Source organism: Camelus dromedarius, chromosome 11 (assembly GCF_036321535.1).
Source record: "Camelus dromedarius isolate mCamDro1 chromosome 11, mCamDro1.pat, whole genome shotgun sequence".
NCBI lineage: Eukaryota > Metazoa > Chordata > Mammalia > Artiodactyla > Camelidae > Camelus > Camelus dromedarius.
This window is the reverse complement of record NC_087446.1, coordinates 44,971,300-44,989,897: the sequence shown is the minus strand read 5'-3', so window position 1 is coordinate 44,989,897 and position 18,598 is coordinate 44,971,300. Positions and strand designations below refer to the sequence as shown.

Genomic DNA, 18,598 nt, shown 5'->3' with positions numbered 1-18,598 from the left:
AAAAATAATGATGACTGCCCAGTGAAAAGATTAGAGTTGAGGGAGAATTTCATCCAAGCTTACAGAAATGGGGATTGAGCAGCTAAATAGAACATGAACCTTTTCACCAAATCTTGGACAACTATAAATGGAGGGAGTGTATAGCTCAGTGGTAGAGTATGTGCTTAGCATGCACAGGATCCTGAGTTCAATTCCCAGTACCTCCATTTATAGATAGATAGATAGATAGATAGATAGATAGATAGATAGATAGATAGATAGATAGATAGAAAGAAAGGTAGGTAGGTAGGTAGGTAGGTAGGTAGGTAGGTAGGTAGATAAATAGGGAAAAATAAAGGGCATCACTTAAAACTGTAGGAGGCCTTCTTCAAAGGAAGTTTCCATGCTAAGAGCTTATAGACTGTCTGGCCACAGAGAAATTTTTTTGCTTCACAGTGCTTGATTTTTTTTTTTTTTTAATTATCGTTATTTAATAATTGGAAGTTTTGGGGGAAGAGTATAGCTCAAGCAGTAGAGTGCATGCTTAGCATGCACAAACAAGGTCCTGGGTTCAATCCCCAGTACCTCCTGTAAACATACATACAGACGTACATACATACATAAATAAATTAATTACCCCAAAAAAATAAAAATAAATTAAAAAAAATAATTGGAAGTTTTGCATAAAAATTTGGATATCCAGCTTCTAAAAAATTAGATTTTATCGTGCTAGACCTGCATTTCTGAAGGCCAATAACTGGCTTGAGCTGAGCAGTACATACTCCCCTTCAGCACAGAGCATATGCTTCCTGTTTGCCATGCTCCCCACCCAGCCCACTTGCCTATGTTCATTACTTGCCTGGCCCTGGAAGATTATTTGAGTTGGCAGCACCTGCCTTAAAACAAAGAAAAGAGAGCAGTAAGCATTTGTGAAACGGCCCCAGTATACTCATAAGTAGTAAAACCTGAAAGTAAAGGTGTGAGAAGGGCTTGATTAAATCTGTGGTTGATGCAAATTCATAATGGATTCTGACATTTATTGTCACTTCACAACTTTACATTTGCCTGTTAAACTTTTTTAAACGAGCTTTCAGTTCCATTACACTGTAAGTTTACAGTTCCCACTTCCAGTCAGCTGGTCCACAAATATTTATTGGTGTCCCATGTGTATTGTGCCCATAGCATTAGAGCAGAGCCTGCTGCCCACACAACTAACTCTATTCCCAATTTTTTTGTTTTCCTTTTTTTTATTTAAAAGCGTAACTTTTTATTAAAACTCTGAAATGCAACATTAATAAACATTGCTTTTTAAGGCAACATCTTGAAAGTAACCTAAATCTAAATGATCATTTATACCTTTCTCACTATAAACATTTTCCAGACTCTTTCCAACCTAATGTTACACAGCCTTGTCCAGTTTCTCCAAGTTTATTGTTCGAGTGAAATAGGTGAGGGAGATTAAGAGATACAAACTTCCAGTTACAAAATAAATGAATCACAAGAATGAAATGTACAGAATGAGGAATATAGTCAGAAATTACATATCTTTGTGATACGTGACAGATGGTAACTAGACTTAAGATGGTGATCATTTTGTAATGTATAGAAATATCAAATGTACACCAGGAACTAACATGGTGTCTGGATCAATTATACTTCAAAACCAGACAAACTTATCAAAAAAGAGAGGGGGTGGGGAGAGGGGGAATTGGTTGAAGATGGTAAAAATGCTACAAGCTTCCAGTTATAGGATACATTATTACTAGGGATGTAATGTACAACATGATTAATATAATTAACACCTCTATGTATTATGTATGCAATTTGTTAAGAGAGTAAATCCTGTTGTCTTTTTTTTCCTTTGTATCAATATGAGATGATGGATGTTCGCTAAACTTACTGTAGTCATCATTTCGTGCTATACGTAAGTCAGACTGATAGAGGAAAAAGAATGTGGGGTGAGAGGATGGCTGAGTCCCAGGCCTTGGTTGAGTCTTTGGGACATGCCCCGCCAAGTGTAGGTCCTTGGCTTTCCGCAGGAAAGAAATCAAGAGCGAGCCACAGTTGAGTAAAGGTAAGATTTATTCAGAGAGATACACACTCCACAGAGTGCGGGCCGTCTCAGAAGATGAGGGAGCAAGAGGGCAGGAGGTGTGGTGTTGCTAGTTTTTAATGGGCTGGGTAACTTCATATGCTAGCAAGTGGGAGGATTGTTTCTACTACTTTTGGGAAGGGGCTGGGATTCTCAGGAATTGGGCTACCGCCCACTTTTTGCCCTCGCGGGACCTATGGGCGTGCCACGCTAATCATATAATTATATAATCATATAATCACCATCTTGGACCTCAAGGCCTGTTGGAAGTTGAATCTTCCGCCACCTTGGTGTTAACAGCTGTGTTGTTTCTTGAATGGCTGCGCCCTGCCCCCTTCCTTCCTATCTCAAGATCATTATGCTGTTTACCTTAAACTTATACAGTGCTATCTGCCAATTAATCTCAATAAAACTAGAAGGGAGGGAAGGAAGGAAGGAAGAAGGAAAGGGTTTACTTTTAACCTTTGTCATAGGAATGAATTCCTAGTTGTGGGGTCATTCCTGTGGTTTCATTCTTTCCAAGCTAGCCTCTGGAGTAATTCCCCATAATTTGCATTTACTGTTCCTTAGTGTTCCTCATTCCTCTATCTATACAAAGCCAAAGAAAAGTAAAGTGACTTGTGTAAGTAAAGCAATTAGACCTTTCTTTTTTTAGGAAAACCTCACTTTTAAGTAGTTTGCCCCATTTTCAGACCACTTGTAATATTTAGTCCAGAAAATAGAGCTTTCATAAACATGTCACTTGTGTTCTATGAGTGTAACCTCCTCTCATATGAAACAACTAGTGTCTCTAAAGTTATACTGGATTTATCCATCAAAGGGAATAGAAAAGAGAGCAGTTTATAATTCTTCAGTTAATTTGCAGCAATGTTTAATGAACATATACATTTTCCCAGCACCATTTAAAATCTTTCACCAATAGTTTACAAGGGAGTATTTCACAGACTGTTCCCAAAATACATTCCTTACACAGGATATCTTCAACAATAGTGAACCAAATTTTAGGCAAACTTGAGATAATTTTCATGGCATGGGTAATTGAGGGAAGTAAATGAAAGTTGGTTTTACCTTCTATTACCCAAAAACTGGGTTCGCCTCCTGGTGGATATCAAGCCAAAAGACACAACCTAGCCAAAGTGCAGGGGAAGGAAGGATTTATTATTAATTGCAGCAAGTAAGGATAACACCGGGGATCTTTCCCCAAATGGTGTCTCCCCAACAGCAAAACTGGGGAAGTTTTAAGCTAAGAGTATATGCATATTCATGAAGGGGCTTTTTCAGAGGATAATTCAGCATAGAATTGGGAGCAAAGTCGACAGAGTCCAACCTTTAGTTAATTGAAGTCTGGGGCGTCAACATCATCCTTCTGTCCTCCACCTGGGTGGGACCTTATTTAGTTCCTGTAGAACTCAAAGATATGTTATTATGTATATCCTCTGAGGAGGAAATAGGACTTTGCTTTAGCACTGTACTATTGTTTGACTGCCTTTTCTCTGTTCTGCATTCTTTTTTTCCCTTAGATCATTCATTACTAAGACCTATTCAAGGACAAGCATTGTGGCCAGGCTTAGATCCCAAAATGGCTTAGACCAAAATGGCTTCTGTTATGTCAAGAAAGCCATGCCTGGTTCTCTTTCTCTGGAGACCCCCTATGCTACCTGCTTATACTTCTAGGGTAGAAAAATCACATTTCCTCCTCAAATTTCCCATAATACCAATAACTCCGGTAGAATCTCAAGTCATGTACATCATTGATCAAAACTTTATGGGCAGTTGTTACATTTTCTAAGACTTTTTTGAAAAATGAGCTGTGAAGCTTTATAACCACTTAATCATTGCTGTATCTGACCTCTCTGTGGCTTTAATTTTATTTTTACTTATTTAAGTGTTTCTTACTTGCATGAAACATTCTCCTGATGAGATTGGCAGTAAAAGCCTAAGTAAAAGATAATTGCCACTTATCCCTTAAATGATGGCACCATCTTGGCCACAGTGGAAAACAGGACCAACTGTTTTTCACTGAAAACACACATTTTTAGAAGCTGTATGTGTTTTGTTTCAAAATAAGCTTTCACTCGCCGAAGGGAGGGCCTTGATCCAGAGGAATACCAAGAGGAATGGGGAGACTTTCTAGAAAGGATCTAGAAGTGATTGATGGGACAGGCTATCCTGAAGGGGAAGGCCCGGCCCAGGAGGACCGTCAGCAGAGAAGCCACACGTTGTTGGTGTGTGCCGAGCATTTCTCTGGCGTCTGTCGATTTGGAAGGAGGATGACTTCAACTTCCACCATTCGTTCAGTTCATTTTCACAGCTGTGTTAAGACTCTGCTGTGTTCCAGGCACTGGGCTAGTTAATCAGTTGTCCATGAGCTTAAGGCACTCCCACTGGAGATAGAAAACAGGGTCCTCCAAACAGTGCGGTGTAGGTGCTTGTGAGACACGGATTTGGGATCGTGCCCCTCAGACCACTCTTAGGGAAAGGTCCACCCATATGGGTCGTGAATTCAGAGTCCAGACAGGCTGCAGGAAAACAGGCTTTCTGAGGCAGGGCTGCAGCAGAGATGTTGTTGAGGAGCTCTGGGCCATGGTGATGTGCTCTTCTTCAGATTAAGTTGTGTCATTGCTGAGACTGGGTTTTGTTCAAAAGTCAGGCAAGCCTGGTATTTGTGAATATACCCTTCAATACAAGTACACAGATTATGAGTGAATTGGAACTGCTTCATGGGCTCCTACAGGGTCCACAGCTAGGATCAAGGTCAGCCGGCCTCTTACCTGGGACACAAGCAGGTGTGACTCCCCCTGGGTCGCTTGGCAGATAGTGCCGGTAGCAGGACCAAAGCCAAACAGAACTATAGCTGAGTCTGCGAGGGGATGGGCTATTGTCTGCAGCCAGGACCAAAGTTGGCAAGCCTGCCACCTGAGCACAGGCCAGCTTTCTCAAATTGGTCCTCCTCAGTCGTGGCCTCCACCGAGGTTTTGCAAGCTCCTGCCTGGATCTTGAAGCGCCCACAAATGCACTTCTGTCCATGGACGGCTGCCAATTACTGTTGCTGTAGAGGGGTATGAACAGGGGACCTCTTATTCTACCATCTTACTGACGTCACCTCCAAGATGGTGAGTCTTTCATTTAGCCTATAAATGTTTAATGATGACTTCCTTAAAGTAACTACTTAATGTTATTTTAAAAATCATCTTTAAGGTGCCTTTTTCGCAGTGTCTATCCTTTGCATTGTGCATATCCTCAGGAATAATATTTAAGTCTGTTAAATTTTTTTGCCTCCTTTTTAAATTTATTCTATCACATGACCTCTTTAAGCATCTGAATGAGCACTGATTGGTATTGCTTCCCCCTAAACAGTATTGTAATATTTAAAAAAAAATGTAATTGAACATATTTCTAGTTCCTGTAATGGTGGACTGAGTCACTCAGCCAGTTTTGTCACATTTCACTATCCAGGACAAGGTACACAGCCAAGCCTGAAAGCCATGACAGAGGGAACCATTTGTTCCCAAAAGGAAGAGCATCAGATATTTTGAATAGAAGAAAAATTCAGTGATTCTGAACTATTATTGCCCCTGATGGCTTGGAAAAATAAATAAACATTTTCTCAGGATGATAACCTCACCCTAGACTTCAGATAACTCTACAAAAAAATGTCCAGCAAAGATAACTAGCTGCATGAGGAGATAAGAAACCATGAGTGGATAGCCAGAAGAAATAACAGACAATAGAAATATACCCACAGGAACCAAATATTGGGATTCTCAGAAACAAACTGGAAAAGAGCTATTTACTGTGTTGAAGGAGGTAAAAGCCAAGCTTAGATTTCAGCAGGGCACTATTATAACCTGTAAACAGTGAAATAACAGATGTGAAAATGAACAGAAATTCTAGAGCTGAGAAACACAGTAACCCAAATTAATAAATCAGTGGATGGTTTTAACATCAGATTAGACACAGCTAAAGAGTGAATTATCAAAATGGAAGGCAAACCAGAAGACAGTAATCAAAATGCAACATGGAACAACAAAAGAATAGAAAACATGAAGAGAAAGGTAAGATACAGACAACATAGATATTTACATACTAATTAAACTCCCAGAAAAAAATTGATGGAAAAGAAAGTAGAGACAATATTTACATAAAGACTGAAATTTTATCAGAGTTTATGAAAAACATCACACAATTCAAGTCCACAAAATTTCCAGGCAGAATATATTTTTAAAATCCTTATCTAGACACATTATAGTGAAGCTGTAGAAAATTAAAAGCATCTGGAGAAAGAAAGCAACATTCATTCAAAGTAGTGATAGGTTGACAGTAAACTCATTCAGCAGGAGCAGGGAAGCCACAAGAAATTCCAGTGATATCTTAAGTGTACTGAAGGAAAATATCTGCCAACCAGAAAAAATACCTTTCATAAATGAAGGTGAAATAAAAGCATTTTTAAATCATCAAAAACAGTTCACCTCCTGCAAACGCATGCTAAAAAGAATTTCCAAAGGGTGCAGTTAAAAATATAAGGAATAGAGAGATCAAAGAATGTAATAAATATATGGGTAAAGCTAAATTAATACTAACAATAACTAATGTCTTGTATTTAAATGTATACTAATATTTATATATATATATCCTATGTAAATCCTATATAAAATATTATAAAAATAGTATATAAATCAGGAAAAGTAAATGGTTTTAAGGTATTCTAAACTCAGTACATTGTCTAGGAAAAGGATGGAGCTATTTTACATTAGACTTTGATAAGCAAAGGTGGAATATAACCTAATTGTAGAAAATAAATGTGGAAGATAAATTTAAAAGCTCTTAGGACATAACATAGAACACTACCTTTGTGGCCATGAGATAGGAAAATATTCCTTATACAGATGCAAAAAGCACTGATTATAAAGGAAAGGATTGGTAAGTTGATTGCATTAAAACCAGAGACTGTTCATCTAGACACAATAGGAAGAGGGGAAAGGCCAGGGCATAGAGTGGGAAAAGATACTTGCAACACATAACTAACAAAAGACATATCCACATTAAATCAGTAAGAGGAACTCATCACCCAATAGAAGATCGAACAAGAGATGTAAACTGTTTCCAAGAGAGAAAATCTGCATTGCCTTAAACATATGATACTGTGCTCAATCTCAGCCATCAGAGAAATGCATATGAAAACCACAATGAGATACCACTACACACCCAACACAAGGGTTTAAATTTTTAGAACTGACAATACCAACTTTTGAGGATTTGGGGTGAGAGGAACTCCTACTGTGCTGGTGGGAATGCACATTAGAACAGTGATTTTAGGTAACAGTCTGTCATACCCAGTAAGCAGCAATTCTACTCAAGTATGTGTGGCCCAGCAGCAGTGTGTTCACAGCAGTATCATTCATAGTGGCCCCCAAACCAGAAATAAGTCATCTGTCAACAGTAAGAGGGATGAACTATGATATATTATTTTTACAATGAATATGCAACAATGAAATACTGTACTCACAAGAAATGAATAAATCTTACTACATAGAGTTGAACAAAAGAAGCAAGACAAAAATCATACATGCTATAGGATTCCATTTATATGGTTAAAAAGGGCAAAACCGACACATGTTAGAAGTCAGGATAGTGGCTACCTTGGAGGAGGAGGAAAGTGCGCGTGGTGATTGGGAGATGCTTAAGACACCAATAGTGTACCGTATTTCTTGATGTAGAGAGTGTGTTCACTTCACAGAGCTGCACACTCATGGTCCGTGCATTTTTCCATATGTAATTTCACTTGCATGAAAAAGATCCTTTAAAATAGAAAATGTGATTGAGAGAGTACCCACTGACCCATGAGATTTATAAGAACTCAAAATATGAAGTGATAGCCTCCTTCGGGTCATTTTGAAGAAAGCCTCTCCTCATATTGCTGATATGGGATATTGTTTACCCATCTCTCTCCCCTGACAGACTCTGACCTCTTGAGGGCAGAGCCTGTGTCCCCGTCCTTGCCTGGCAGGGCGGTTTCCCCCTGAGGGTTTGTGGGATGCACGAGATGACTGTAGTAACGCGAGGAACGCGTGCTTGTTCCCAGGTTAAGAAAACAACGGAGGCCACCTTGCAGACGATACAAGATATGGTCACCATCGAGGACTACGACGTCTCTGAGTGCTTCCAGCACAGTCGCTCCACAGAGTCTGTGAAGTCCACCGTGTCTGAGACCTACCTGAGTAAGCCCAGCATCGCCAAGAGGAGGGCGAACCAGCAGGAGACCGAGCAGTTCTACTTCATGGTGCGCCTGCTGCTCCCCCAGCATGCCCGGGGCTCCGATCTGGGGGCCCCAAACACTGCTTCCAGATCGGAATCACCTGGGGCTCTTTATTAAAATCCAGACTCCAGTCTCCCCTCAGAGCTCCAGTTCAGTGAGTCTGGGATAGGGTTTAGGAGATAGTACTTTTTTTTTCCTTAAATTTTGACAGTGTATTTTATTTAACCCAATACATCAAAATACTATCCTTTGAACAGGTCATCAATATGACAGTTACTTTTTAACACCTTTATTGTGGTATGATTCCTGTACAGTAAACTACACATATTTCACATGTACAATTTGATGAACTTTGATAGATGTGTACACCAACGAAACCACACCACAAGATAGCTTACATTTCCATCAAGGAGGTGGTAGGTTTTTTAAAAGCTTCTCAGGTAATTCTGATACACAGACACATTTAAAGATGACTGCTCTAAAACTGAAGTTTTAAAGTGTAATGAACATGCACGTCACCAGGAGATCTTGTTAAGATGTAGTTTCTGATTCCAGTAGGTCTGGGGAGGGAGTCTGCACCTCTGGTCAGTTGATGCTGCAGGTCAGCATCAGACCACACTTTGAGTCGCAAGTTTCCAGGATTTAGAAGCTAAAAATTGTGGGATTTTAAATAACCTATAGGAAGTTCCATGACATGGAGCCATCTTTAAAAAAGGTAAAATGGTATCTTTCCTTTTGCAGAAACTCAGAGAGTATTTGGAGGGTAGCAATCTCATCACAAAACTTCAAGCCAAACATGACTTGTTGCAGAGGACCCTTGGAGAAGGTCAGTCAATTGACGTATGTCGGGGGATGACCTGGATTATATGTTATGTCTTGTGTGTGTTCCACGAAGATTCTGAACCACAGATTGGTGCTGGCAGAAGCAGAGAACACTACAGGTTTAGATCTGGCTTTATCTGTGTCTGTAATAATCACGTTCTCCCTGGAACTGTTTTCTTTATAAGCTTGGTGCTAACCTTGAGGAAGAACAGTGAAATCTAGGGAGGCTGAAAAGCCAGGAACGAGCTCCAGAGGAAGGATCTTCAGGGCACAGTGCCCCTAAGAACAGAGAAGTTGGAAGGAGCTGTACCTGCTCCCACGGGCAGACCACACCCACCACCCCCAAGTCACTTCCTTTCCTTGTTGGACTTCCCTACCCTTCCAGCTCCACTTTGTTTAAGTGGGCTGGTATTTGTTGTCCCGGCTAGTGCCTTTTTGGGCCCTAGAAACCAGTTAAACCAGTTTGGGAGATCCGCCCCTCCTCCCCCCCACCCCCCACCCCCGCCGCCCCGCCAACCCGCTTTCAGTAGGCGTTGGTTTTAGTTGAGAAACAATCTAATTCTGTTAAGCATATTGCTTTATCTAATAATCACAGAAACAACAATAGCTACCACTTACACAAGGCTTTCTTTGTGCCACACATTGTTCTGAGCTGCGTATTTAGCTGGGCACTATTAATTTCCCCATTGGTGGAAAACTGAGGAGAGAAAAAGGGATTATAGGCAAAAGGGACATCACCGATGGTACTGTTTCTCTTTTCATCTTCATGAAATTTAAAAGGAAAAAAGATAAACACAAGCAAAGTGCCTGTCCTAAGTAGTTCATAGTCTGTAGCACATTTAATTAGCTTTTATTCACATTGGATCTTGCTGGAAGTTATAAAAAGGGGAAGAGAATACAGATGGGAGAGGAAAATGAGGGGACTGAGTGAGTGAATAACTCTGGCCAAAAAGAGTTTGCTCTCTTGACCTAAACTCTTGCCTCCTGCCATTTCCTTACCCATAAAGCAGTGTTTCCATCACCTTATCTTCTGTTTCCTCCAAAGAACCTATTATCCTCAGGGAGTGTCCACATGGAGAAAGGTCATCATAACCTGAAACTCCACATATTGCAGTTAGGATGCCAGACTCTGAGATAAAAGGCCGATTTCACTTAGAAAAAAAAATTAGCATTTAAAGTCCTAAAAAGTGTCTTGAAAAGTAAAGTAACCCAATACAGTGTACAAACCTTCATTAGATTGTGAATCAGAAAGCAAAAGTGATCAAATGCTTTTTAGGGACAGTTGGGGAAATTTAAATATTGGCTGTATATATATGATTTTTTCCTGAACTAGGAAAAAAGATCTGTATAAGAGGGAAAGAGAGTGAAATAAAGCCATTATAGCAGTATGTTAACAATTGGGAAATCTAAGTGAAGAGTATATGAATGTTCCCTGCACTAGTCTTTCGATTCTTCTGTAACAGAAATTAGAATTTATTAAAAAAAAAAAAAAAGAAAAGCTCCTTTTAAAATTTGAATAGTTGTCTTCCCTTAGCGATTGTCTCTTTTTTTTTTTCTTTTTTCTTCTCATAATATCATGTAAAGTCTTTTTTTTCTTTTTTCCATTTTTCAAGAATGCCTGATATTTCAGTGATGTTCCAAGGTCAGTTTCCAGCCCCAAAGCATAAATTATCTTAAGTGCAGATAAATGCTTACAGGCACCAAGTCCTTCCCTACAGGACTGGAGATGCCGCTTTAGAGATTGTGAGTTGGAGGGAATTCAGCAGTGGGTGAATTCATTCTTGGCACTGCATGCAGAAACGCGTTAATACGCTTGGGGTCACATTCTGAAACTTAGATGGTACTTATTCTGCATAGATTCCCTTACACGTCCTGGAGAGAAAGCCCCAACGGTTGATATTATTTTACATGCCATTATTGGATGGGGCTATATTTTAGACAGTTCGCTCAGTCCATGCGCCAGATTCCGTCTTGAGCTGCTGACCTATATCTAAAGCTGAATTAACACTTCGTGAACGCTATGCCAGGATTTCTTTCTTTTTTTTTTTTTTTTTTTAATGATTTTTTTTTTTCTCTTTCTTCTTTATGGAGGGGAGGTAATTGGGTTTCTTTACTTATATCTGGAGGAGGTACTGGGGATTGAACCCAGGACCTCGTGCATGCTAAGCATGCACTCTGCCGCTTGAGCTATACCCTCCCCTTCCATGCCAGGATTTCTTTATCTTGCAATTTCTCTCAGTGGTTTCTGGTGTCCTAGTGACACAAGCTGTGTTCAGATGTACCAGGCATTCACAGGACTGGAATTATTCTACATAAGAAAACGGATGCTTCTCCTCTGGTGGCAGTAGACACACACTGGTTGCCGACCTCTCTGCTCCCCAGCCCTGCCCCACGTGCAGGCTTGGCAGCTCTGCCCAGTTGAAAAGCTGAGCATGGAAGACATGCCCCACCTTTTAGCTTGGCCATTGTAAGCCCGTTGGCTTTCCATGCAAGCCTGTTTGCATTAATAGGTTTACACCAAAGGAGACCAGGAAAGTTAATGGCGCCTGTCCCACAGTGAGATTATCCAATGGTGAGTCCTTATGAAGGGATCCAACTCAGCGTTTGGCTAAATAAGGTTAATAGCACAGGATTAAACGGTGTGTTTAGGGCCAGTCCTGACTTTTTATATAGAAATCACATCTCTGAGTTATTACTAGGCTCACTGCTACAAAAACTGCCTTCATAGTTAAAACAAATAGAGCCTAACTCGGGGATTTAGCCGTTGATCGTACACAGCTGAGACTGTAACTACAGACATGTGTTTGGCCTGTCTTACTGCTCGCTTTTGGCAGGCTACCAGTGGCCCAGTAAGTCCTTTGATTTACAACATCGCGAAGCAGCTAGACTGGGCTCTTAAAGTGGCACTGTCAAAATTCGGAATTCCAAATCATAGAAACACATAGCACATTGTTAAAGTCGTCATCATCTCCATCCTTCTGCAACACCACTGTATCATTTTGTGATGTCATTTGCTTTTAAATGTGAGAAGTTAAATCGAGCACGGTAAATGAGCTATATGTCTGTAAAAGCTGAGGCACCGAAATTTTTTTCTTTTTCAATAATGAGCCTTAGTGTTCACGCTGGCTTCTTTGTGTGCAGCATTTGGAGTTATGGGGGTGTCAATATCAGTGTAATTTTTGCTAAACATAGAAAATCTAACATGGGAAGCTGAGTCCCATGTTATATTATTTCTAGCCCTGGGCATGAGGTTTCTGACAAAGGAATTAAATAGATTATCCTCACTCAATCCATTGTCAGTCTTTCAGTAAGGGTACAAATATACTTTCAAAAGAAGCTGATTGTGAGCTAATTATGTTTTTCAGAAAAGCACTGCGGTAGTTGGTATTATTTTTAAGGAAGAGAAAGGACTGGAAAGTAATGCCAAGAGTTCTTATCAATCATTCATTAGGGACAAAATCCAGGGTGCCTGTATTTGGTTTGAGCTGTGCACACTTTAAATATTTTATCTGGTTTCAGGACTCAAGTTGCCACCAAACTATATTTTGGTTTTCCCTTTGACTCTGTGGAGATAAAATACATTTGGGCATAGAAAATAACTCACTTCCTAATTCTCAAGTAAAATTTTAAGAGTGGTCAAAATAGGTGTTTGTACTAAGAACGAGATAATCGCAGGTCATGAGTCGGTTTTTTTCCTTCCAAATGGCTTGTACTGGGGTGGGAGGAGCTGTCTGTTGTTTTTAATAATTAAGTAGCCTTCCACAGAAAGTGAAATCTAATCCTCAGACCACTGGAAGCTTTCACATTTCTCTGGGAAGCAGACTCTTCTAAGCTTGTGTGTTATTGATCTATTAATGATGATACTGATTAAAAAGTAAAACCTCACTCATCAGTTAAGACGCACTCAGTACTATTAGCAGAAAAAAACGATGGGTGTGGTGGTGGCGGTTAGGCTATGAATGATAGTTCTTGCAAAGCTTGCTCTTGGTTCATTAATCAAAATGTATCTTTTAAAGGTTTTTAATTTTTATCAAATACTATTAACCATGGATGGATGGAGCAAATTGATTTTAAGCCATTTTATAGATGATCTTTTTCTAAATCTAGAGAATATTTGGTCGGGATATTTTAACAAAAATAGCAAAATTTCCAAGTTGTAAAGCATTTAATTTCTAAAGAATTATCATTGACATCTTTTTCATAGAATCACTTGAAAGTTATTAACCTCTGTGATTCCGCTTTGTTATCGATATTTATTAAATCTGTTTAATAATCTATTTACTTTATTAAATCTTCAGTATTTTGTATTTAGCTTTAGCCATATGAGGCAGACAGATGTGTAAACTTGTCCCTACCTGTCTTCTAGGATCTTTCAGAGTGTTTGCTGGGTGTAAAAGAAAGACTTACATTTTACAGTATGTTATCTGGCAGCTTAGGTGTAGAATTAAAGGAAACCTGTACCAGACCTGCCACATACTAACATTGTGACCATGGGCAAGTCACTTGCTCTCTGTATGTTCAGTCTCTTCTGTAAAATAAAAATAGTAGTAGTATCTACTTCATAAAGTTGTAGTGAAAATTGTGAGTTACCATATAGAAAGTGCTTAGAACAGTGTCCAATAAATGTTAGACATCATTGATGTTTTTATTCTTGTTACAAACACATATGTTTTATGTCATACTTGCATGTTGTACTAAGCATGCAACGTGACAGAATACAGTACAGCACAGGCCAGCTATTTTGTCTGCCCTTAATCCTTTATTCACTTCACTGACTCACCTGGGTGACCTCAGCTAGGTCCCGTGGCCCCAGCACAGCCTAAAGGGGAGCAACTCTTAAATCTTAATCTCCAGCCCTGTCTTCTGTCTGTGCTTTAACCCTGTAGAGCTGGCTTCCTGCAGAAGGATATCCTGTAAGACACCACCTTCAGCTCACTTTCTGCCCCCTCCACTTTCTAATAGACCTTCTCTGCCACTTAGGAATAGCTATAAAATCTTCTGGTGATCTGCGTCCACCGTCTCTTTTCTTGTCCCCCAAAGTAGCAGAAGTCCAGCAAAAGGAAGGGACTTAGAGTTAAATGATAAGCAGAACTGGGGAGCAGAATCAAAATCGGACTCTTCTCTACCCCGGCCCCAACTCCACGTCATGGCCAAGGACTGATTCTGCCACAATGTACAGTGGCCTGGATCTGGGTTGAGAAAGGTATTCTCTGCTGTGAACTTTTGCCCCCTGTTTAGTAAACAGATACTAGTCAAATACTTTATGATACTTGTTATTCAAAAGTACAGGATAGAGTAAAAGGCTGTTGCAGCCTGAAGGCGTTCACTGACCCTTCCCAACAAGTCAGCTCTCTCGACAATTGTTTCATTGGTCTTGTCCCGCAAGTCTGAGTCACAGCATTGTGAAATGATGGGCTGGTCTCACCTGTTTGTGCTGCCGCATGACCGACCCTTCTCTGCCGGCTGTATTTTCAAGCTGTTGCAGGACCCTATCATCATTTTGCAAACAGGCCATTTGAATGGTTCAGCTCTTCCGCACCCGTTCCTGCTGCTCCACCCTAAATATAAGAACAAACAGCAACCAGAGACACATTCAAACTTGAAATTAGCTTAGATTGTAGGAGCACCACATAAATATCAAGCTATTGTTTTAAAACAAGTCAAGAAGCACGAATGTATAAGAACCTCGTGTTTTAAAAGACAGAATTCTGTGAAAGCTTACAAGTTGGTGGAATGTAGCATAATTTAATGTCCTTGCACTTTAATATTTGCAGATGTCATTTCTGATTGTAAAACGCAACTTCTCTCCCTGATTTCATTTTATGGAAAGAATACCAATTTAATCTAAAGGAAATAGAGTTCTCGTAGCTCTACTTGACTCCCTAACTTCTCCCCTACCAGTATCCATCAAGACAAAAAGAATAACTAACATGCAAATCTTGGATGTTTTTTATTTGTGTTTCATCTTTGAACTCATAGTTAAGATCAAGCAGCTAATTCTTGTTTTAAAAAAATTAAAATTTAAAAGCATTAAACTCCTGCCTCAAATACCAAGTGAAATATGTTTCTCTCATCTGTGGAATTTATTAAATTTTATGTATAGAGTTTATTCAACATTTATTTTGAATTTTTTGTCTATATGCTATCTTCATGCTCTCCACCATAAAACATGTAAGTTATTATAAACTCAGCATCTTAAGGGACAAAAGATTGCCGAATGCATTCCACTGATTCCATTCAGTTTACTTATTTTAATTTTTTTTCCCTACAGGTCATAGAGCTGAATATATGACTACAAGGTAAGAAAATATTTGATCATAATTCATATTGTGCCTCATTGTCTTTTTAACAAGAAGCAATCCCTTAAATGCTGCGGGAGTGAACATATTTTGTTAATGAACATGGGAGATAGTTTTGGCGTGACAGAACAGCAACATGAAGTGCTTGGGGTTCTCACAAAACCACATTTGCTCTGGCATATCTGAGGGTTTCCCATTGGAATTGTAAAGCTCTTTAATGAGCAACCTCAGTTTAAAAAAAAGAAAAAGAAAAATTAAATCAGTTTGGTTTATCTAATCTAAAACACTTTTAAGTTTCTATAAGACTTTGGATTTGATAATTTAATTAACAAGCAATATTATGTGCTTATCTCCTGTGTCTGGTTAGTTAGTTCTTGCTCTTTCTTGTGTGTCCTATAAAAAACTCAAGCTATACTGAATACTGAGGATTTTAGCTCTGCCTCTGATTTACTTTAAAATTTTAACTTTTTAATGCCTAGAACCATATTACACTTTCTTTTCTTCTACCCCCCCTTTTTTTTTTACATTTTGTCTTTTTTTTTGGTTTCCCCTGCCCCGCCTTTTTTTTTTTTTTTTTTTTTTTTTATTCTTGGAAGAATTCTCGAGCCACTGCTTAGAAGGAAAAGCCTTTATGGAAGCAGATTCTGATTTGGGTTAGGGAAAGTTTGTGGCAACTTTTATTTCTCTATGTCAACATTTGTGCAATAGCCAGAAATTATTCTAATTGACATAGCAAGATTTTGCACTTTTAATGTTGAGTTCTCTCATGGGGAGGGTATAGCTCAGTGATTTAGCATGCACAGGGTCCTAGGTTCAATCCCCAGTACCTCCATTAAGATAAATAAAAACCTAATTACCTCCCCCCAAAAAAATTTTTAAAGATTGAAAAAAAAATTTTTTTAGTTTAAAAAATAAAGTTGAGTTCTCTCTGAAGTCAGAGGTGTTTAGAACACTGATGTGTCTGTTGCAGTAATTGGCAAGTTGATTTTAAGATTCTATAATGTTCCTGCTAGACAATTTATCCAAAAGGAAACCCCTCTTCTTAGTGAACCAGCTAGAAAGATACATTTACGGACTTGTCTAAACTCTACAGAAATACTGAGGTTTTTCTTCCGTATGTCAGTGACAAAGGGGCATATTACTTGTGCATGGTAATATGCATCTTTTTTTACATATAGTGTCCCTTTGCACTATCAACTATTTTGCCTGTTGTTTCTAAATTATAATTAATGTAAGGCACTTTGTTTGAAGATTTTTTTTTTAAAGGAAGGAGTGCAAATATATAAATTTGCAATGAGAGCTGTAATTGCCAAACAGACTTGATATTCACATCATCCAGGCTGCTACTTCCTCTCATCCACATGAGCATCTACATAGGAAGCCAGATGATGCAGAAGCTATGTAGCAGGCGCACCACCAGAACGAGTCATACAATCCAAATGCTGAACGGGTCTGTTCACCTGAGGTGTACGTGGTAGAGCCAAAACCATCAGCACCCCAGCTGCCTGCTAAGCTACCTCTGCCATGGAATGTAGCTTGATAAGCACTCAGGCAGTTTATTTTAATCTCAGGTCCCTCTCACAGCTTTGGTATCTTCACATGGGCCTCATACCTTAGATGTGTCCAGAGAGGCAATTTTCAGGCTTTAGGTAGAAGACGCAAACGATGCCCCTCCATCAGCCCCAGCCAAGAGTCACTCTGCATCTCTCAGTGATGCAGGAATAATTATCCAGTGCCACTGGGGGCTTTGGCTCCAGCTCCAAGATCTGCTTGTCCCACGAATCAGTAACCAAACAAAGTGAGCCTGTGTTCCTATCCCCTTGGCTCCATTTGCTGTTCCAGATAGCACCAGATGTGAAGTTCTTTTGGACCTTGTCATAATAGCCACATTTTCTAGTTTCTCTGTTTGGTGCTTTGTGACCTTGGGACACTGCTGACCCTGGAGGGTCTGCCCCATCCCTAGAGATGGTAAAGGACTTGCTTATAAGTGTGGCTTTTTAACACAAAGCAACCAATCCTGAGCCTGTACCCTCAGCCACCTCCTTTATCAGGCCTTCACACTCAAGGCCAATTCCCCTTCCCCAATCATCCAAAGGCCAGGTACCAGAAAACTAGGGACAGTGCTCATGCCCCAGAGCCCACCAAAATTATTCAAACCGGCTAACCCTCAACCTGCTTACCCTGCCTTGCCTGTTCCTTCCCACGATAACCCCAGCAAAGGCTCTTGCCCACGTTTTCCCTCACTCCCTCTGCCTCCTGACCAGTGGCCCTGCTGCTTGTCCATGTAGCAGCATGCCTTCTCCTCCTGGGAACTGTGAGTAACACATGATCTTTTCCATGGCAACTGATCTGTTGGCCTCACCATACGTGAATTAAAAAAAAAAAAAAGTTCTATATTTTAAAACACTTGTAAAATAATGAAAAGAGTAGATGAAATCAGGCACATACGGTTAAATTCCTGGGTGGGCAGGTTTCTGGTTTTGTTTATGGTTTTGTTTTTACTTTAATACCTGCCAGATCCTTTCCTCTCTGAGTGGCACAGAAATCAGTATAGAAAAGAGATTTCAGGAATTTCAGCAGTAGCAGATTATGACTTGGTGGAATTTTCCGTATTTGCTTCTAAACACTTGCGAAGGCTCCTTTTCACCTCTCCAGCACTGTGAGCCTTAGTCATTGTAGCTGTACACCCCATTAGTCATATAAGCCCATCTGCTGGGAGTCTTAGAATCTGGTGGTGGAAGGCTGTATCAGCAGGTTTGTTCCCCTGGTTCTTTGATTGCTGTGGCAATATCTTACGAAGCTAGTTGCCAGGCTTCCACGTAAAGGGCTTTTGTTTCTAAACTGGTCTTCCTGAACTTTAATGAACTAAAAAAGGTAAGTCTTCCGAGAGAGTCTGCAGCTTAATGAGGGGCTTTACCTGATGTCCAAGTGTGGTGAACGTTCTTATACAAGGCTTCCGATTAAGGAGGAGTTTAAATCGAAATGTCCAGAGAGAGGTCTTGGGACTCTTCTACCATATGTTCCATTCAGCACAGTTGTAGAAGCTGAGTCACATAATCTAGGCCCTCTTCACTCTAAAGGGAGAGGACAGGAGAGGTTCCCTGTCACCAGTTACAGAGCAAGAGGATGCAGGGTTTCTAAATATAGTGC

At 39.8% G+C, this 18,598-nt stretch overlaps 1 protein-coding gene and 1 long non-coding RNA gene across 3 annotated transcripts in view; one reads left to right on the top strand and one right to left on the bottom strand.

Annotated features, from left to right (window-relative positions):
- The window catches only part of SRGAP1 (SLIT-ROBO Rho GTPase activating protein 1), a 248,081-nt gene that overhangs the window by 188,764 nt on the left and 40,719 nt on the right, over positions 1–18,598 (top strand). For both annotated transcript variants that reach the window (XM_031462764.2, XM_010980295.3), the window contains exons 9-11: positions 8,154–8,351; positions 9,069–9,153; positions 15,421–15,448. In XM_031462764.2, coding sequence (XP_031318624.1) covers positions 8,154–8,351; positions 9,069–9,153; positions 15,421–15,448 — 311 coding nt within the window. The remainder of the gene's footprint in view (positions 1–8,153; positions 8,352–9,068; positions 9,154–15,420; positions 15,449–18,598) is intronic.
- LOC116156377 (uncharacterized) lies at positions 2,963–17,197 on the bottom strand. Its single transcript, XR_004140145.2, has 4 exons — positions 17,061–17,197; positions 14,575–14,707; positions 4,843–5,120; positions 2,963–4,747 (listed from the first exon to the last, which is right to left on the bottom strand). It is a non-coding gene; the product is annotated as an uncharacterized LOC116156377 (long non-coding RNA).